Below are 22994 nucleotides of genomic sequence, written 5' to 3' on the forward strand. Positions count from 1 at the left end.
TGACTTGACTTTCCTCGACTGGTCACTATATATCAGGTTCATGTCTAATTCAAAGTGCCAGAAGTAAAAAGCAGAATGCTCCCTATTAATTAAGTTCCATAAAAGAGTCCTAGAGAAGATCAAGACAATCTGTTTTGCATTTGCATAATGTAACTGTCATAGCTTTACAAGTGCCCTGGCAGATGCCAGCCCTGAACAGTGAACATACTACCACCACCAAGTCTGCACACATTCAGAGAACAAACCAGAATAAAAACACTGACAACATAGACGTGTGAATAGTAATTATAATTAGCCCTTTCTAAAAGAAAAGGTATATGTAATAGTACATAACAGAGTAACAATTTAACTCAAGTCTTTTTTTCTTTTTCTTTTTACTCAGTAAAGCATAAAGCAGAGACAATACTTTATCCTAGGTTAACATGCAATTAAAAAAAAAAAGTTAATGTACATATTAAACATAGAAATTCACCAGTAAAATCTTATTTGTCATTTCCCCCCCAACATATCTTGACATTATTCCTTCACTTCTTATAAACAAGGTCCTACTACTGGTCACCCAATGCCTTACTCCAATCTGCCATTCCCTCCCAACCTGAGCACAAACATAAATACCCCCAATCACCCATGAAGTTGTCTTACCAAGAAGGCCCAAAGCACTACATCCCTAGGTACCTAGCACATCAGCACTGATCAAACATGAAAGCACCCAAGTGTTCTAAGATCATCACTTTTTGCAACATTCCTTGAGTATAAAATCTTACCAGGATACAGAGAAACACAAGTACATAAAATGATAAAGAAACAAGACACATTTTCAGCTTCTTGCATACAAAGCTTGAATCAAAATCTTTTATCGTGTTAGAAATTCCAATACAACAAACCTAGTTTGTTTGTTGTATTAAATGTGGTTTCAACTATGTCGATATATATAGGGCTCAAATGGGACAGGGAAGTTATACAAAGAGACTAGTTGGAGCACATTTTCATCTAGGTTTCACCAGGAAAATACAATAAGCAAGGAAGACTAATATCTACAAGAATTTGTCATATTTAAAACCATATAATTAGTGAAATGTATTTTAAGCGCAAATTAAAATTAGTATACATTTTTCATCTCTAGCAACCAAAAAGAGCCCTCACTAGACATAATTATAGCTTCCTCCTCGATGTGTTATACTGAATATTAACCCAGAAAATATCTTTAAAAGTGCTCTGCAAGTATCACCTCATTTCAAGGAACCATACAGGGACATATTGTAAGAAAAGGCTATTTGAATCTAAAGAACTAGTTTCAAGCAAGAAAATAATTACAGAAAGTGTGCATATCATTAAAGGTAAGAAGTCTGGGGGAAGATAAGAGAATACACTACAATAATTTAAAATCATATGCACATTTCATTTTCCATGCAGGATGATTTAAAATAGGAACACAATGTAATTGTAACTCACTGAAAATACAGTCAAGTCTTTGCCCTTAGTTTAGTCACACTCAATGGTTTAAAAAAAAATTAATAGAAACAATGTATAAAAAACATAAAAAGGTTCTACCAAATATTTTGGTTTCTAAGTAGAATCTAAACAAAGAGGAAGGATTTTGGTGTGCACACACAGAATGGCTCAAGAGCTAAATAGTATGCACGACTCCAAACTGCTAACCACTAAATATGAGAATTAAGAGGCTACTCTGATGCCAGCAACCAACTTTTACTAAGGTTTTACAACACACAATATAATTTTCTGTGTTAAAACTATTTTTAAAAACAGAAACAGAGTTCAGTTTTCTAGTCCCTGCATTAATTGACATCAGGATCACAAAATATTTGTATTAGAAAAGAGAAAAATGATTTCATTCATGTTTCCTTTAGTTTGCCGAGAGTTATGATGGGTATTTTTCATTTAAATACTTTTTACTCAAAGCAGAAACTGAGAATTAGAAACTGATGACAGGGCTGTGTCATAAAATAGGCCAAGCACATACACACAATTTATTAGAGGACTCACAAATCAACATTTTAGGCACTTCTTGAGTACAGACTACGGACATTATCTACCAAAGAACTATTTAGCAGGTTAAGACCATAAAGATTGAAGCTTTCGTTTTTAGAATATACAGGACCACATAATTGATAAGAAATACTGCATAATTAACCCAACTGTATCCTGGTACAATTTCTTTACAATTCCACTCACATATTTAGGGCTTAATAGAAGTAGTTACTTTTTATGTCTGCATCTACACAGTCAACACACAACAGTTGATTTTTCTATCTTTTAAAGCCCATTTCAACAGGTTTATTTTGTAAAGATAGACGTCTTGCCTGGCTGGTGTGGCTCAATGGTTGAATATCAACCCATACACCAGGAGGTCGCCAGTTCGATTCCCGGTCAGGGCACATGCCCAGGTTGTGGGCCAAATCTCCAGAGCGGGGCATACAGGAGGCGGCTAATCAATGTTCTATCTTGATGTTTCTCTCTCTCCTTTTCTATTCCTCTCTCTCTAAAAGCAATAAAGAAAAAATATATAAAAAATAAAAGATAAATAAAAGATAGCCTTCTCATTACTATTTCCTTTAGACAGCTAATGTTTATCTTTTTTAAGTAAACACGAGAAAAAAACAAAATGTGGTCTATGGTTTTATCGATGTCTTCAGGTTAAACACTATATATAAATTTGGTTTGACATCTTTTTCCAGTTGAAATTATTTGTACTGGTACTCTCCAAAATGTAACCCACTTTGGGGAATGGGAAGATAATACTCATATAATGTAGTCCTTTCCATATTTCCACGTCTAACTTTTTAGCTCAGAAAGCTGGCAGAATCTAGATAGTTCTCTTATCTTTCAGAATCTACTTTTCTGCATATGAAGCTAAAATTAAGAAACATTAAAATGTAAAATGCAGTATAATTTTTAAAATTCTACTATGGCATTTGTATGCTGTATACTCAGCAAGCTTGTCTTCTGACATACTCAGTAACTCTGACAATACTTTCTAATGCGCAAAGTGCCAATCTACAAATCAGATCAGTGGTGAGAAGATAGCAAAGACTAGAGAACCTACTTAGAAACTAGTGGTTTGGGGAACAGGGATACAGGCAAAGTTTAGAATACCTCCAGGACAGAGATATATATCTTCATTGTTGCTGAATAAAGATACAGGAGAGCAAGGTATGGCTGAGTTGTGAGAACGCTGTTCCTGAAGCAAGAAGTTCCAGATTATATTTAGACAGTGGGAGGGATCAAAGTTAAGTTATGCTAGAAACTGTGTCTCTACCCAGCCTTAAAAGATGGATCGATGCCAAGATACAACTGGGCAAATGAGATAATGACCCCAAAATCCACAGATGATCTGGAATGTGCTCCTATTCCCTATTTATATAGAACACACTACAGATACATTCCCAAAAATGCCTGCAGAGAAAACTAGAAAACTGTCTACAGTTTTTCTATTTACACTAATATAAACAGATTTCGAGGTTGTCTGTACTGCATGTGGTTGCTCTAGTAAAGTGCCTATAAGAGAGTATAATCGAATCCCATTTCTAGGCATCTTAATACTATGTACACTCAGGCAAAAAGAGAAAAGAATATCTTGGGGACTTCCTGATTTCCTCAAGCACTCTGCCCTTCTCTGTGATCTCACTGTAACCACCTACGAGGCACTTCTTAAAGGCCAGAAGACAGAAACTCTTCTACTCCATGACACATTTCTAAAAATCCCTTTAACTATCTGCATTAAAAATGCCAGTCAGCAGTGCTAAAACACTTCATTCTTAAGGCAAAATGTCATATTCCCTACCCACTTCCCCTGGCCCCCAAACTACCTGCCTTCATTGTACTCTTTGCCCACTGTGAGAGCCAAAGAAGACAGAACTGAAAACTTCAAACAAGAACTCAATATACTGTGCAAGATACATTTTATAAATGCTATTATGGCAAAATTGAACATAAATGCTTATACCATATGGCTACTTTTACCAAGATATCAAGAAAAGTCATCAGACTTTCAAAATTAGTATCAAATACGGGATATTTAAATCCAGCCACATGTACAGAGAGGTATGAAGCTTTGTTCTTTTCAAAGTTGAGCACAATGACCCAAAATAAAATGCTTGTTTACATCCAAGCGTAGTGTATTAAAAAACCCAAAGCACTGTCCTTTGTTTAAGTCCACTTAAACTACATATAAATTGTCAATATGACTATTCATGAGGCTCTCCATCTTATTTGGAAATAATACTGTTAAAATGATTTTGATGTATTTTCAGACATGAATTTAAATTACTTTCCCCATTTAATTTTGGTTTTATGCACAAATATATAGGTAACATTTCTAATGCTTAGCCTAGAATGGTAGAATATAAAAAAAATTTCCAAATGTGGTATAAGATTTCATGCATTCTCATAATGCCAAGTCAGTAATCTACTACACTAAACCAACTGCAACAATGTAGTGCACACTTTAAACATCCAATTAGAATACATTTTAGCCAACACCTTGATGACAAGGGAATGTGCTGGTATACTGCTGAACTGATGTGGTAGCAATCCAAGAGACTGAACTGTGATTACTCAAATTAACCACTAACAAGGTTAAAAGGTGTGGATTTGCTGGGCTACTATATAGAATATTTTTCCCTGATGAAAATGCAGTATCTACATCATAGATTTGGGTTTCTAAGAGAGTTTTTAATATATAACAATTCCTTATAGTGATTTGAAATAAAGTATGAGAACATATAAACAAATAAAGCTTAGTAATTTAGAATTTACTTTTGTAAAAGTTGACAAATAATAAAATGTTATACTTGCATTTTGAACATTATAATATAAATATAAAACATAAAACATCCAATGCTAAACACTGATCATCTCTCACGCCTGACTTAGACACTGAGTATTTTAATTTTGTAGAAAGGAATTTTCAAAGTTTTGTCAATGCTTATCGTATATATTATTCCTCATCAAAATCTTCATGAAATCTAAAAAGCTGATATAAAAGTAATTACTTTTTTCTTGAATATTCTAAAACATGCCAGTTTGGATTAGCATTCAGATTTTCAGGGATGGAGTACCCAAGAATATGTTTTAACACACGTAGTTCGGTGTCTACAGTTACAACAGAATGCCTTTGACTTTCAGATATTGAAAAAAAATTGCCGTCCTGGCCAGTTTGGTTCAGCGGCTGGAGCGTCGGCCTGCAGACCAGAGTCCCGGGTTCGGTTCCCACTAGGGGCACGTACCAAAAAAAAAAAAAAAGAAGAAAAAACAAAATTGCCTACATGAACACATTTGGGCCAAGATGCTTCTTAGTAAAAATGATGCATTATGCCTATCAATTTTTAAACCAAATTCTTTAGAGCATTAACAAAGTTTATATTTTATAATTGTCAAACAATACATTCACGTGGTGTAAGAGGATAAAAGATAGAAATAAAAAATCTCAAACTATTTCAAAAGTTAAGAATAAAGAATATTCAAATTAATAAAATATTTTTGTTGCTTGGAAAATATGCTCTACTTTTCATTTCAAATTCACTTTAAATGCTTGACATATAATTTAATACTTAATAATCTATCTAAATTATTTGATAATATTTATAAGGTGACACTTCTCTGGGTAGACATTTCACACAACAGTTTTCAATTAATGTTAAAAGTCAGTTGGTAATTGTAATCAGTTAATAATTGATTAGTGGACTAACAATTTACTCAGCAATTTAGATGGCAGAAGGTCTAATAAAGGGAACAATCTGATAACTGCTCACTGTGCAATTGTGCCCATCAGTAATACTAAGCCAAGAATTTGCTGGCACTCCCACTCATTACATGCTTCTAGGCACGTGATTTGAACAACAACAACAACAAAATAGGTACACAAAGTCAAACATTTTTCTTTTTTCTAAAGAGCAGCTCAATGATTTTTGGGGTTGGTTAGCACAATATAGAGAACATAGGAGAAAAGTACAAATTGGCACTTACACCAATGCCAGTATTAATCTCATCATTATAATTAAGAATATTATTAATTTTTGTTAATCATTTTCCTTTAGAACATAAATCAAAACCATTAACTTGAAGTTGAGGTATATACACAATACATACACAACCTTATGCAAAATACTTTTTATAAGTAACATTACATTTAAAAATATTGGAAACTGAGTATCTGTGCTGATTCGTATTTTGACTTAATGGAACAAAAAGAGAACATTCAACGAAAGAGGGTTATGCTGATAATAAAGCTCTTATAGTTTTTAAAAATGTCTTCCTCTCGCCCTGGCCGGTTTGGCTCAGCGGTTGGAGCATCGGCCTGCGGACTGGAGAGACCCGGGCTAGGTTCTCGCTAAGGGCATGTACCTCGTTGCAGTTTTTCCCCGTCCCTGGTTGGGTTGTGCTGGTGACAGCCACTAGATGTGTCCCTTTCACATCGATGTTTCTCTCTCTTTCTTCCTCTCTCTCCCTCCCGCTCTATCTGAACAGAGAATGGAAGGGTGTCCTCGGATGAGGATAAAAAAAATGTCTTCCTCTCCTTTGTACTTACCACAGGCTACACAATGTCCTGAGAGGATTCATTATGAGAAAAATGTCAATCACAGCTTTAAGACCTTGCTTTGGAAGAAACTAATGAGAAAGCAGTTGGAACGTGAGACTTCATCTTCATTTCAAACAAGTGGTCTTAATTTTCTTCTTATAGAAAAAGTTTAAATCAGTTTATTATAAATATATCTGAACCATTAATTTTTGCAGCTTTCAGGAAAGTCCAGCACTTCGTTTATACAAAGTCTATGAGAAGAAGTCAGTAGAGATCATCTAATCTTAAGTCGTGACATCATCCATTCAAGTCCTTGGCATAATCTAAACAGAAAATAAAATAATTTGATTAAATTATCAACTAAACAGCCATAAATAGCAAACTAAAACAGGATATCATTTTTTCACTTACCTCAACAACAAAGATTAGAAAACCAATGCTATTCCATGTCCGTGTTGTTGTGGAGTAGCCACAGACACAAAACATCCATACTTCCTTGTTTGCTTTGTCTCTAGTGTCTATAACACTGCCTGATACTTAAAAGCTCAGTGATTATATAAATGCCCATGGAAAGTAATTTAGCTATACATGTCAAGAATATTTAAAACATCAATACCCTCTATACCTTCTTCTACTTCTAGAAATATAGCCTAAAAAAAATAAGACATAAAGATGATTTATGTATGACTGTTGATCAAAAACATTTTTAATAGGATAAAGTATAATTTAAATGTATAGAAATAGAGAAAAATTTAACAAATTATGAAACATTCATTCATATGATGAACTATTATAAACTTCCTTTCAAAGGCTATTTTATAATATGATAAAAATGCTCAGGATTTAAATGAAGTAAAAAATGGCAGGATATTAAATAAACAGTAGAGCTCTTAAAACAAAGTATATACAACACATATAATATGTCTGCTACGTCTATATATTAACATTTTTTGAAGGAAGTAAAATCTCATATCACTAATACCAGCTACTGCTGAACAATGGGTAATTGACCATAATCCAAAATATTATAAAAAATGTTCATTGTGGTAAAAGAAAATAAATGTTTAGCAAGAGAAAAATGGTTGTACATATGTTACAACAAAATGACAACTGTTATGAAGCACTAACTATTATCTATCAAGAGCTTTTATAGATATGAGAAACCAAAAACTTAGATTTTTGTGTGAGTGTGAGACTAACATCTAAAAGAATATAAAAATAGAAGGAAAAAAAAGGCAATGAGGTAAATAAATAATTGTTTCAGTGTTGGCCCATAGTGTGCTAAGCACTTAATGTCTGTTATAATATTTCTTCATAACACTGAGATCTGAACCATTCCCATATTAGAGGAAACATGGGCTTAGAGAGGTTAGCAAATGGCAGAGATAAGTCAAAATGCTGACCAACACGAAAACCAAAAATTTAGACCAAGGTGGCCAGACTACAGTAGGGAAACATTTCCTCCAAAACCAGACATTTCCACTTGCTGACTGCTACAAATGGAAGCCCACGTACACCAAAAATGGAAAAGATACCATCAGGTATTGATTTGTCTTTCAAAAATGAACCTGCCTCAGTTCACATTCATCTTAATGATGTATTTTTCTACACAATTTCTCAAGGTATGTAAGTTAAATATTATATCAATCCTAGATGATTTGTCTTTGTTGTCAAATTTAGTATTACAATCAGTGTTTTTGCTTAAAGTCCTTTCATAAAGATAATATGTATAAAGATATATCTATAGATATCTTGACATGTATTAAACCATTCGACAAAGAAATATGTAACATTTTTACTTAAATGAATATGTGGACAATTGGTATAATTTATGATTTTTTTCTTAAAGTGAAAAGATTTGTTTTTTTGAGGTTCTACTTAAGCTCTCCAAATGTCTGTAATTAGATAATAGTGCCTTCTATTTCACTGAGTATGATTCAACTTCATCTCCAATTTAATTGTTTTTCCTTTGTTTTTAAAAGGTACATACATAATGAATTCTAAAGAGAGGTCTTAGTGTTGGGTTAAGGTTCTTGTGCTGTCAGGAAATGGCAGAAGCTTGGGGCATAAACAGATGAGTTAACTGAAGTGGGAGAAATTCTACCGGAGAACTACAACCCCAATTTTAAGACCTCTAGAATCCTTCATCTCCAATTTAATTCTTTTTTATCTGCTTTTAAATACATACCTATCTACCACATTTTGGAGAAACAACTACAACAAAAACATTATTTAGCTTGCTCAGCCTTTTAGCTTTTTATCCTGTTTCTAACCTCTTCTATTCCATTTCTCCTAATAGCTCTCTCTCCATCTTTCTGGTCATTGACTTATATTTAACAATGCTGACCACCACTTCCTTCTTAAAATCCTTCATCTCTGGGCATTAGACTAGGGCAAAATTCTACTATAGGCACCTGCCTTTCTCACCGGAACCAAAGACCCTCATGCCACTCTTTCCCCAATTTGAACTCATTTTTAAGTGCAACAGCTCCCTCTTGACAACACTGATGGCAAAAGTGAGTATACCCAACCAGTCTCACACATGAATCCTCTTCTATTTCAACTTCTTTATGCATCGAGTGTGAATTTAAAGCAATTGGTCTACATGATTGTTAGTAATAAGTGACACCCTGTAAGGAAAACACTCAAGACACAGGACAGGCTCAGCAAGCGTCAGTTCCTTTCTTATAGTGAAAGTCCCACCACCATTAAGAGCTGTTTTCCGACTTTTCCAGTTCTCCATGACATTCTAATTTCTCTGACTTCATACAGCAACTACAATCTAATGTCCACTTATTAGTTCAGTATACGTATGTGTACATGTGTTTTATTCTTTACAGAACCAAGTTAACAACTCTCTAATGCTAGACATGGATGTCTTACATCTCTCCTTTATAACATTCTGTACATGGTAACCTTAATATTTTATTTTAAGAAGAAATTTATATGTGTAAGCTAAAGACATGTTATCCATGAGGAAGACTTCTTACCCCTCGCCAGTAAGAGCACAGCATGCCTGGATATGCCACTGGTGATCTTTAATAGAAGTTAGTTTCAAAAACTGGGAGATTTCTGCTACAGTCATGCATTCTTTAACATCTTGTTTATTAGCAAAAATCAGCAATCCAGCTTTCCTTAGATCCTATAAAAGCAAATAAAACCATAAGGGCCAGTGCATTGTTTTCAGAGGTTTTCTAACTTAATGGGCAGAATATTTCTGATAATCTTAATAACCTAGAATTTCTCAACTACTTGACATAAAAGCATCTCACAGCTCTTATACCAATGGAAGGTAAACTCCAAGCTGAACACATTTTAAATAAATAAATAAATCTATACTTGTATGGATTTATATATTTCTCATTTTATAGTCCTAGATGACATTTATGGTCCTAAGTGCTATATTTAACAAACAATCATGTCTTCAAATACGTAACTACCCATTCCACCATCCCCAAACTAGGCTTCTATGGCTACTAAGAACTACTCTTTAGCATGGCACTCAAGAGCTTTTCAAAATTCTACTGCAACCTATACTTTAGGTATAGTTACCTATACCTAAAGCTAGTACCTTCTAGGTGCATAGGAAATAAACTACAGTATTCATTATATACAATATATGCCTTAGAGCTTTACAGCTTAATTCTCAGTTGAATGGTGGTATCCTAAAGCAATCCTATCATCTTCTGAGACCTAGCCTTATCCATGAAGACGTCTTAGATTTAAATATCTGATATGGCCATCTTGGATTGGCATTAAACTTATCAAATTTCCCAATTAGAGAGTAAGTTCTACCACTTCTATTCTTTGACTCTGAGGCAAGTTCTTTAACCTTTCTGAATTTGTTCCTCATTACCAACATTTATTGAATATCTAACTTGAGCAAGCCACCCATCATCATACTAACCTTTTTCTAAGTAAAATCTCTTTAACCCTCACAAGATTGCTATAAGGTAGGCTTTACTATTCCCATTTTACAGATGAGGACAGATGTAACACATACAAGGTTATAGAGCTACTCAGTAACAGTTTAAGCTGAAATCTTCCCATTATAGCTGCTGCCACTCATCTGTAAAATGCTGAGACTACCACCTACCCTTTAGAGATGTGGTTTGAATAAATAAAGTATTATATTTAAAGCACTAAGTTTAGTACCTGGTTTTGGTGACAGTTTAACAAATGTTAGTTCATTTATTGCCCTGGAAATAAGAATTACCTTTACCCTTGTGCATGCCCCAAAATGATTAGTGTATTTTATTCACAACACAGACCAAGGTTCTCAGCCTCCTGACTCTACTTTACACTTGCCTCTTGCACCCTTTTTACAGTCAGGAACTTCCCTGATAATCTACTGAAAGTTACAGACCCTTTCCTCATAAAAATGCACATTTGTATATATGCAAAAAAAATTATGTACTATTTTAAAGTGTTAATAGATACCCTAAAATCCATTCACAGATCATGGGGCTAAGAATCCAAGATGGATACACTCAGTGGATTAAACTCTCATAAAATTCTTCATATATATATTAACAGACACTGTGGTTTTGGTGCAATGCTTTTAAGTTTTCTCAACTGTGTTGAATGCCATCTTTCTTCTTAGGGATTTTGGTTTCAATCATGTGTATATGTGTTTGAAACAGGAAGGTCTTCGGTAGGTACAAACTGACATTGCTCCACATTATTTTAATCTTATTAAAATACAGTTTCATTGACTTCTTTCTTTCTGATGTAAATAAAAAATGTAAGTGGTAAAAGGACAGGTAAATGTTTTATATTAACAGCGGAGACTGACTTTTAGTTGCAGTGCCCTCTGCAGGACGGCAGCTATGGTACTCAAGTTAATGAGTTACTGAATAACATGGTCAGAAAGTTAACTCTAGAAGGTTAACTTTTAGGATTTTGCAATGAATGTTTCACCTATATTTCAGTTTACTGTTTATAAAAAGGCAAAAATCTGAATGGATGGACTATAACTAGTGTATATATATTCATTATCAAGGATACAGGTGTTTTTTTCTTCCTATCTCCTAAACAGATATGGAACAGTATTAATAGTTGATATGTGGCTGAATCACTGAGTAGACAGACTTTCCACGGATTTAATTCCTATCTTCCTATCTTCCAGGTTTCAATATCTCTCGTTAGTGTCTGTTGAAACCTTTATATAGGTCAGGATTGCTGATGCTGACACATTAAACAAACAAAATTTTGACAACAGAAATATGTGGCACAAGTTAGGACACATAGGTTTATACTATCTTATTTATAAATAATCTATATTCCTCATTTTTAGTGATTAAGTTATTTGGAGATGCCCCTGGACTACAATTTGAAAAGCGTAAGAAATATAGTCTTTGTTGAAAGATCTCAAAAAAACAAAAAAAACCACCATATTGAATATAGTCTTTCTAGATCTCATAGTTTAAACTTTTTTATTTGGGGTTCTTGATTAAAAATAAAAAACTCAACAGCTATTTTACCTGTTTTTAAATATTTAGGAAAAGAGGAAAGAAAATAGTCCTTTACATTATTGCTCAGCACCAGTTATGCATTATGATAACAGTAAAAAAAGTTATACTGGATTAAGGCTGTTCATCAACTTGACTTACTAAGTGGTCAAAGTACAAGGTGAACAGCGGTGATCTTTTGTACATCAGCCATTTTAAACACTTTAAAAAACATTCTGCTACACATTGCAGATTTCTGGTCTTAAGAGTCTAAAAATATTTTAGTTTAGTCACGAAGATGAATAACAACACGTGCAAGATATATTTAGTTAGCATCTTCTATAGACCATATATAGTTATCAGTTTGTTCCTCAAAGTTTCATTTATGAAGATAATTCCTATAAGTTGAGTTATTCTGAATAAAATTTCATCTGTCCTTTTGTGTTTGGAACTATTTTAAAATTCATGAACTTCAAAGTTTCGCATTTCATTTAAGATACAGAACTATAATATTATATAGTTCTGTATTTAGTAATACTTGTAAAGAATCATTATCAGTGATGGTGATAAGATTTTGTTGGTGATTGTGATATGCACAGAACATGTTGACTAATCCCATGTCAAAATCTGTTCTCATTAACACTGTCTTGTTCTTGGAATCATTTGTTTCCCCTCCAGAACTCTATTTGGTTCTTCTAAACCCTTTAAAGTGACTTACTCTAGTTCCCAACTTCATTTGTAAATTCCTTTCTTCTCTGGTAATCTCCCCATTCAGTTTCCTTCCACTTTCCAACTTGGCCCTATTTGTCTTCCCCACTCCACCCCCCCCCCCAACCCTCTCTTCCAGCAAGAGCCTGAATGATGAGAATGCCTAAATTCAAATCTTGACTCTTAAAAACCTGCTCGAGTCACATATTGACCTGCCCAAGTTAATGCCCCCAGCAAGTAAAATCCAGTGACTTTGTTTGAGCCATATTACTTTATATACTGATCCTGCTACACACTGGCCAATGAAGAGTTAGAATCTGCCCTGGCTGGTCTGGCTCAGCAGTTAGAGCATCAGCCCTTGGACCATAATCTTCAGTTTGATTCCAGGCAAGAGCATGTACCTCCGTGACAGTTAGATGTTCCCCAGCCCTGGTTGGGGTTGTGCGGGAGGCAACCAATCGATGTGTCTCTCTCACATCAATGTCTGTCTGTCTGTCTGTCCGTCTGTCTCTCTCTCTCTCTCTCTCTCTCTCTCCCTCCCTCCCTCCCTCTTGCTCACTCTATCTGAAAATCAATGTAAAAATATCCTGAGGTGAAGATTAAAAAAAAAAAAAAAGAGTAAGATTCAAATAGGGAAGTTACCTGTTAACAGAGTAAAAAATATAACCAAGACAAATATGTATGTCTGTTTTCCTTTTCCAAAGTCTTCATAGAACACCATAAAACAACTCTTTGGTATAAATGAAAAAAGGTTGCATTTTTATAAAATACAAAGGGGAAATGAAAAAAATCCTTAGTGTTTTGCCTCCTATATATAGCTTGTTTCCCAAACCAAACAGAAACTTGTTAAATCATGCACAACAGCAAGACGTGTGTGTGTGTGTGTGTGTGTGTGTGTATTTAAATGAAAACCCCAAAGGATTTAACACATCTGCCTGAGTCAGTCTTAAACAGGGTAAAGTGCATCTTGGTGGGCATGATCACAAGGAAAACAGAAGCTTCGATTTACATAACCACTTTACCAGCTTTCCTTAAGTCCTGTACAGGTGCCTGAAACATACCAAATTCTTAATGCAAATCTCAAAAGCAAATAATCAAATCAACATTAAAATAGAAAACTTTATTACAAAGCTATCCCAGTTTTCTTAAGCTTTATTAAAATTCCATTAAAATAAAAATGATATGTAATATACATCTAAATATTCATGTTTCTATTTCCACCTATAAATGAGTTAATTTATGCAATAAAAGCATAAAACTATAATCAATTGCTACTATCATAAATATTATGACTTTATAGTTACTATTATCATTTACTGACTATATTATTCAGTTTATTCAATTTTTAAATTAGGCTACCAGCAATATTTCTCAAGAATTAAGAAAATGTGGATAATCAAATAGTTTTGTTTAGTCAAAGGACAATATCAGAGCAACCTAAGAGCAACCACATTTAAATATTAGTCTAATAAGTGAGTACAATCAAGACTTGCCATGAGTCTGTGAGACTTTAAAATCTCATTTCCAATGATAATCCTCTGCATAATTAATCTATTCAAAATGTAAAAGAAAAAATTTTGGTCTTTTTGCTCAGGAAAACTTCTATACCAAATTGATCTGGGATACATGAAATAAAATTCTACAAGCGACTCCACCATCTTTCTGCTGCTTCCAGACACTTCCAATTTGGAAGTGTCCAAGTTAAAAAGAAGGCATGGGCAGCAGATAAATAATTTTTTTAAAATTTTGAAATAGTACCCTTCTGAGAAAGGAGAAAGAAGAAATGTAGAAAGATAGAAATATCCCACAAACACATCTGATGCCAGAATCCTACTTACCTCGTGGGCTAACATCTTATAGAGTTCTTCTCTAGTTACAGAAATCCTCTCTCTGTCTGTACTGTCCACCACAACTATTACAAACTAAAATAATTACAAAAATATTATCATTAGTGATTACATAATTTGATATTTATAAAATGTATAAAGTGCTTATTTGATTTACAGGCTATTAACTGTCAAGGAATTAGAACCTTATGTTACAGTAGTATTGGAAAACCAGAGACACCTATTGATACATCATGAAGCCTAAAGGTTTGATCCATTTCTAATTCAAATATATTTACTAAATTTAAGATAAAAACAGAAGAAAACAGAATGCATACTAACATTCTATTAGAGTATTCTGCTAACATTTTAACCACCATGTAACACATTTGTTCTCTAACTTAGTATCGTGAATGCTCACAAGACTATATCAATCTATTTACAATATAAGTCAATAAGGAAAAAATATATTATGGTTGTAAATTTAAGTTACTTCTAGACAGACATTATTATATTAATATCAATTTGAAAAGGGCATGAGTATGTGAGTAAAGTAACATGACGGTTAAAGAAATAATTAAAAAGAAAAAAAAAATCAACAAATTGCAAGAACAAATCTGTATCTAAAGCCAAGCTCTCTTCCTTATATCAATGGCACCTCTACCAGCAAGCACAACTCTCTCCTGAACTGACGAGACTAGGGTCAGAAGGTGCAGTGAAAGCCCTGTAAAGGAGCTGTGCAGGCCTGAGCTACTCTCACCACTCCCTCCACTCCAAGCCCACAAAAAGGAATACAGGAGCAGACATAGTCACTTTACGATGGCATTTGTGATGCCCAAATTAATTCTGACTGCCTATTATTAACAGGCACTATTTATTTTTTAGAACTAGCTTTGCATTTCCAAATAAACCACTATAATTTTCAGAGTCTTTTCTATTCTTCATATTTCATGAACTGTAAGGCTTATGGATAAGGGAATTATTTTACCTCTTCTCTCACTTGATACCTTACTGATATGTGGCTTTATTACTGTAAGACTCATTCTATTCCAAGGTATTTTAATAAAGCTATTAATTTTCAGAGTGTTGCCATGAATCTGATACCTGCAGTGTTCTATTTAGGAATAGTAACCATACCTACCTTTCTTTCTCCAAAGAACACGATCAAATGTATTATGGAGTGTTAGGGGATCCGATCATTAGAAACATTTAATTGTGTCTTAATGACATAATATTCATCTTTGTATACATTTGGAATTTTATTAACTTAGAATCAGCACTATAAAAGTAATGAACTCTGAAATGTCACTGGTCTGAAATTTCCCCTTGAGAAATAACCTATATATTTACATGGTTTTGTCTAAATTGCTTTAGAAATAAAAGAAAATAAATTCTTCAATGTGCAACTGTGTTGCATAAAATAAAATACAGGGTAAAATTTTGGCCAGGATCGAAACCACCAGATTTTACCTAGATTTCCTCTACACAAAAATAAATAGTAAGAATGAAATGACATTACAAACTGTAAGACAGAATTCATTTTTATAAAAACAACTACTTGAGACAAGTTTTGGGATCAAAACACAGTCAGACTAATCAATCACCAATTTTCCCTCCAGAGAGAGGTTTAATGGATATACAGAATAATGACTCTGAAACAGGGAAACAACTATTCCACTATGTTTACACTCTACCTATATTAACATCCTGTGATATTTTAAAAAGGTTAGTAAGAGTTCATATCTAGAAGGTTTTTCCCAAGCATTCTGCTCATAAAAGTTCTAGTATATTAAGAAACATTACCTCTGTGTTAGTATAGTATGTGTTCCAGGAAGAACGAAGAGATTCTTGGCCACCAATATCCCACATTAGAAATCGTGTATTATTAATCACTATCTCTTCTACATTACTTCCTATTGTAGGGGATGTATGTACAACTTCATTCATAGAACTGAAAAAAAAAAAAAAAAGTTTGAATATATTATAATTAACAAGGAAGTTAGATGGAATATGTTTCAATCAAGGGGTAAATCAGCATGACCTTTTGTATGTTATACCCAAATGTCTCTTTTCCAGTAGCTCCTAAGAGTGAGCTAAAGGTTTAAACAGAGGTGGTACTATCTGTGAAACTCTAGATTCATACCAGGAAACTACATAAACACATATTTCTCTACTTTTTACAAGCAAAACAATTAAACAACTTGGTCAATGTCATATAAATGTCAACTCTGTAGAAACAGTTGCTTAAATTTGGCTCCTGGTTTATGGCCAACCTGCCACAGAGTAACTCAGATTCTATATAATTTTTTATTGTTTTCATTAATCAAATATCACCCAGGCAGAAAAAGTAACTATAAAATTATAAAGTACTTAATACTTACAATTGGTAAAGGATGGTAGTTTTCCCTGCATTATCCAGCCCAACAATGATAACTTTGTGCTCTGAAATAAACAAAACACCAGTGATTTATTCATTAAAAACAAAAATTTTAAATATTCTATTTCATCTCTTCTTTCCAGCTATGGTATAACCCAGTGCATGGCCCTTTAACCTTCCTAGAATTCAAAAAGAACATTCTAGCAAGACCAGAAGTGTGCGTTGGTCTCACCTTCCCCGTCTTCTGTGGAACAGTCTGAAATCTCTTTGGGGGGCATTCCAATGAGGAATCCATGATCCAGAGGATCTTCAATCTCTTCATCCTGCCTGAACACCTACAAGCCACATTCATTACCAACTTTATCCACTCTCTCCCAAGACTTGTCTCCATTTGAGTTTTCATGTTTTGGTTTTCTTTTTTTATAATAACGCACCAATGGCTATTTTTAACAGCTTCCTAATTTTAAGGTATAACATGTAGATCACAGTGAGAACGACAAAATTACGACATAATTGTGGAATGGGCTCAAAGATAAAGGTGCCAACTCAATGGTTACAAAAAGCCAGTTTATTCCCCAAAATAGGGTTATATTATTCACATTTTTTAATACAGGCATACCTCAAAATACTGCAGGTTCAGTTCCAGACCACCACAATAGTGAATGTTGCAATAAAGTGAGTCACACAATTCTTTTGGTTCCCCGGTGTACATAAAAGTCATGTTTACATTATAATGTAGTCTATTAAATGTACAACAGTATTATGTCTAACAAACAATGTAACATTAAACAATACTATACTGCTAAAAAATACTAACCATCATCTAAGCCTTCAGTGAGTAGCGAGTAGCAATGTTTTTGCTTGCCTAGACTGTAATGGCTGCTTACTGATCAGGGTAGTGGCTGCTGAAGGCTGGAGTGGCTGTGGCAATTTCTTAAAATAAGATAACAATGAAGTTTGCCGTGGGATTGACTCTCTTTCATGAACAATTTCTTTGTGGTATGTGATGCTGTTTGATAGCATTTTACCCATAGAACTTCTTTCAAAATTGGAATCAATTCTCTCAAACCCTGCCTTGAATCAATTACGTTTAAGTAATACTCTAAATCCTTTGACACTTCAACATTTTTCACAGCATCTTTGCCAGTAGATTCCATCTCAAGAGAGCATGTTCTTTGCTCATCCTTAAGAAGCAATTCTTCATCCATTAAAGTTCTATCATGAGAGTGTAGCAATTCAGTCCCACCATCAGGCTTCACTTCTAATTCTCGTTCGCTGACTAGTTCTAACACATCTGCAGTTACTTCCTCCACTGAAGTCTGAACTCTTCAGTCATCCGTGAGGGTTGGAATAAACTTCTTCTAAACTCCTGTAAATGTTGATATTTGAACCTCTTCCTATTAATCACAAATGTTCTTAACGGCATTTAGAATGATGAATCCTACCCAGAAAGTTTCAATTACTTTGCCCAGATGCATCAGAGAAATTACTATCGATGGCAGCTATAACCTTATAAAATGTATTTCTTAAATAAGACTTGAAAGTTGAAATTAATCCTTGATCCATTCCGCAGAATGAAGTTTGTTAGCAGGCATGAAAACAACATTAATCTCACAGTACATCTCTATCAAAGCTCTTGAGTGACAAGGTGTGTTGTCAGCGAGCAGTAGTATTTTCAAAGGAATCTTTTTTTCTAAGCACTAAGTCTCAACAGTGGGCTTGAAATATTCAGTAGACCATGTCGTTTATAGAGAACAGGTAGAGTAGACTTGGCATAATACTAAGGGCTCTAGGATTTTTAGAATGGTAAATGAGCACTGGCTTCAAATGAAAGTCACCAGCTGCATTAAACCCTAACAAGAGAGCCTGTTCTTCAAGTTTAAAGCCAGGCACTGACTTCTCTCTAGCTATGCACGTCTTAGATGGCATCTTCTTTCAATATGAGGCTGTTTCATCAACATTGAAAGTCTGTTGTTTAGTGCAGCCACTCTCATTAATTAACTAACCTAGATCTTCTGGATAACTTACAGCAGCTTTGACATTAGCACTTGCTACTTCACCTTGAACTTTTGTTATGGAAACAGCTTCTTTCCTTAAAGGTCTGCTAGCTTCAAACTTTTCATCTACAGCTTCCTCACCTCTCAGGGTTCTTAGAATTCAAGGGAGTTAGGGCTTTCTCTGGGTTAGGCTTTGGCTTAAAGAAATGTCATGGCTGGTTTGATATATCCAGACCACAAAAACTTTCTCCATATCAGCAATAAGCCTGTTTCACTTTCTTACCATTCATGTTCACTGGAGCAGCACTTAATTTTCTTTAAGAACTTTTCCTTTTCATTCCCAATTTGGCTAACTGGTGTGAGAAGCCTAGCTTTTGGCCTTTCTCAGCTTTCAACATGCCTTCCTCATTAAGCTTAATCATTTCTTGCTTTTGATTTAAACTGAGAGATGTGCAACACTTCCTTTCACTTGAACACTTAGAGACCATCGTGGAGTTATTAATTTGCCTAATTTCAGTACTGTTGTCTAAGGAACTAGGGAGGCCAGAGGACACAGAGAGGAGGGAACCACCAGTAGGTGGAGTAGTCAGAACATACACAACATTTATTAAGTTCACTGTCTTACATAGATGGGCATTGTTCGTTGCACCTCAAAATAATTACAACTCTAACATCAGAGATCACTATAATAAATATAATGCTAATGAAAAAGTCTGAAATATTGCACGAATCACCAAAATGTGACACTGAGACACAAAGTAATAAAATGCTGTTGGAAAATTGGCACCTATAATAGAGTTGCTCAACAAAGGGTTGCCACAAATCTTCAACTGTAAAAAACACAGTATCTGCGATATGCAATAAAACGATTCTGTCACATTCACTATAGTTCTCTCAGGCTACTGCAGAGTCTGGAATAAAGCATGAACTTAATACAGTAAGAATAAATAAATAAATCTAGAAGGTATGTAAGTCACTACGTATTAAAAATTCCACTTTCAAATCTAAAAGTATCATCACTAAAAAAGTATGAAGATAAACTTGCTATTTATAGCAATGGTAGTAAAGTTTCAGGAGAAAAAACCAAACATCTTTTTTGCACTAAGAAATTGTTGAATGAAAAGTAATTGTTATACATGGGAAAAGCAGAGATTCAATCAGAAAACAGAAACCACACAACAATTTGAACGTTAAAGTTTAATTTAAAGAAAATAACTACTACAGGCAGTTCAGTAAAGGACTGGCTAATAAGAAATAACTAAAGATTACAGGAATGACAAATATATGGAGCATTAACTACCCCTAGGACTATCACAGAGCTTCCTCCAGTTCCCCAGGACTGAGATGCAGACTTGGCTGGAGGGTCTGGCTATGGCTCACTGAATGTCGTAGAGAAGCTATGCAGACTTGCCAGTGGATCATGCTGAGAATCGTCCCCCTCTAGGGTGCTGAGGAAAGCTGATCACTGGAAGGTATTTTGCTGGAGTCCCCATTCTGAAGCCAACAGAAGTGGGTGTTGGGGAAGCTGCTGGCTGCTGCTAACCACTATGCAGTGCAAGAACCTGCCACTGGTGAAGGTGTTCACACCACAAGAGCAGGACAGATCCTGCTGAGAGCACACTTTACCCAGAAAGAAAAACCCTTTCCTCCTGCAGCATCCCTCCAATGCTATGTAGTACTGACAAAGCTTAACATTCTGTCAGATGGAAAAAGAAAAATAATTAAAGGACCCAGCTCCATATCTACAGGGCATGTACAAACAGTGAATTTGGAGCTAAATTTTTAAATAACTGGCACAGTCCACCTCTTTAGCTACTGTTTCTGTATGTGCTCTTCTACAGTTTGAACTCCCATACAAAAAAAAAAGCAGAGGTGGCTTTCCCAGCACTAGGCTGACAGCACAAGCAGCTCATTTCCAGTTTCTTTTCTAAGTACTAATCAGAATGATAGGTTATCAATGGGAAAATTTCACAATTTCTTTCCTAGTTCACATAGTGTCAGAAAGTTCTTCCCTTTATCTAACATGAATCCTTCTTATACAAAGTTTATTTATGTATTTATTTTTGAGAGCACTAACTCAGGCACCAGATATAAAATCCCAGGTCTATCACTTTTAATTGTAGTGCTTTAAGCAAACAAGTTACCTAATGCTTCTGTACCCCTATAAAATAAGGAAAATACCTACCTCATAGAGTTGTTGTGAAGGGTAAGTCAATTAAGTAAAGGCCAAATCAAATAATCAGCATACAACATTTAGAACCTACCCCTGCATAAATCAGGAAAAGTTAACTGCTGTTATTTTATCTATAGAAATGAAGTTAGTTTACTTTCTGTCTCCCCAAACAAGAACGAATGCTCTATAAAGGCAGGTCTTTTCCGTTTTGTTCCCTGCCTTGTGCCCACCACCTACAACAGTTCCTGACACAAACCAGTGCTCAAATATAATGGCAACTCTTCAAAGTCCTAAAAGACTTATAATTTAGTAACTGCAAAACAGTTAACGGCAAAAAAAAAAAAAAAAAAAAAAGGAATGATACCAATCTCTTCTCTAATCAAATATCAACAACATATTTTTTCAGTGTTTTAATATGCCTGAACCTGCCATTTACCAGTTGTAAGCTCAGGAAAATCACTCCACTTGCACCTCAGTTTCCTCTTTTCAGTAGAAAAGAGTAACTCCTTCAAAGGATTGTGGAAATTTTTTTAAAAAGTGATACATACATCTCAACACCAGGAAGAAAAACAATCCAATTAAAAAATGGGCAAAGGACCTGAATAGGCACTTCTCCAAAGATGACATACAGATGGCCAAGAGACATATAAGAAGAAAAATGCTCGCCCTGGCCAGTTTGGTTCAGCGGTTAGAGTGTCAGCCTGCGGTCCAGAGAGACCCGGGTTCGGTTCTCGCTAAGGGTGCGTACTGGGTTGCAGTCTGTCCCAGGCCCTGGTTGGTTGTGCGGGTGGCAGACACTCAATGTGTCCCTTTCACATCAATGTTTCGCTCGCTCTCTCTCTTCCTCTCTCTCCCTCCCACTCTATCTGAACAAAAAATGGAAAAATGTCCTCGGGTGAGGATAAAAAAAAAACAAAACTCGCCCTGGCCAGTTTGGCTCAGCGGTTAGAGCGTCGGCCTGCGGTCCTGAGAGACCCGGGTTCGGTTCCCGCTAGGGGCATGTACCTCGGTTGCAGTTTGTCCCCGGCCCTGGTTGGTCGTGCGGGTGGCAGCCACTCGATGTGTCCCTTTCACGTCGATGTTTCTCTCTCTCTCTGTTCCTCTCTCTTCCTCCCACTCTACCTGAATAAAAAATGGAAAAATGTACTCAGGTGAGGATAAAAAAAAAAAAAAAATCTGTTTTAAAAAAAAAAACAAAAAACTCAATGTCACTTATCATCAGAGAGATGCAAGTTTAAATCACAAGACCACCTCACACCTGTCAGAATGGCTATCATCAATAAATCAACAAACAACAAATGTTGGCAAGGATGTCGAGATAGGGGAACCCGCATACATTGTTGGTGGGAATGCAGACTGGTGCAGCCACTGAGGGAAAACAGTATGACTTTTCCTTAAAAAATTAAAAATGGAATTGCCTTTTGACTCAGAGATTTCACTTCTGGGAATACAGCCTAAGAATCAATCCCAAAATACCAATTTGAAAGAAGATATGTACCCCTATGTTCATAGCAGTGAAACATAGGCATGGATACATGAACAGACTGACAGCTGTCAGAGGGGAGAGGGAGCGTTGGGACTGGATGAAAGAAGGTAAAAGGGTTAGTCAAAAAACGTATATGCCAAACTCATGAAGACAGAAAACAGTACAATCAGCCCTCGTTTATCGCAGTTAATCAGTTCCAGACTACCGTGATAAATGAATTTCCATGAAGTAGGATTCTTTATGTTCAAATATTTGAAAAAACCGTGATAGAGTGAAGCCGTGAAAGTCGATTCGCGAAGTGGCGAAGGACAACTGTATGGTAATGGCCAGAGGGAAGGGAGAGCAGGGGCTGGGTGGAGGTGGACAAAGATGGATAAATGGGAACATCTGTAATGGCATCAACAATTAAAGGAAAAAAGTGATGCATACAACAGCACAT

General features: G+C 35.1%; 1 protein-coding gene across 4 annotated transcripts in view; it reads right to left on the reverse strand.

Annotated features, from left to right (window-relative positions):
* The window catches only part of ARL5A (ADP ribosylation factor like GTPase 5A), a 31011-nt gene that overhangs the window by 5565 nt on the left and 2452 nt on the right, over positions 1-22994 (reverse strand). The window contains exons 2-7 of one of the 4 annotated variants that reach the window (XR_004958653.1): positions 16904-16964; positions 16326-16473; positions 14535-14618; positions 9529-9680; positions 6548-6861; positions 2657-5232 (exon numbers count right to left, since the gene is read on the reverse strand). Coding sequence is in view for 2 of the 4 variants with exons in the window: in XM_036254065.1 (XP_036109958.1) it covers positions 6813-6861; positions 9529-9680; positions 14535-14618; positions 16326-16473; positions 16904-16964; positions 17132-17177 (540 nt within the window). In the remaining 2 variants the exon portion in view is untranslated. Of the gene's footprint in view, positions 1-2656; positions 5233-6438; positions 6862-9528; positions 9681-14534; positions 14619-16325; positions 16474-16903; positions 16965-17131; positions 17280-22994 lie in introns of those variants that run through there. The other 3 variants (XM_036254065.1, XR_004958652.1, XM_036254064.1) reach the window with 3 other exon arrangements.

The sequence above is a fragment of the Molossus molossus genome, unplaced genomic scaffold, assembly GCF_014108415.1.
Source record: "Molossus molossus isolate mMolMol1 unplaced genomic scaffold, mMolMol1.p scaffold_m16_p_11, whole genome shotgun sequence".
Taxonomy (NCBI): Eukaryota; Metazoa; Chordata; class Mammalia; order Chiroptera; family Molossidae; genus Molossus; species Molossus molossus.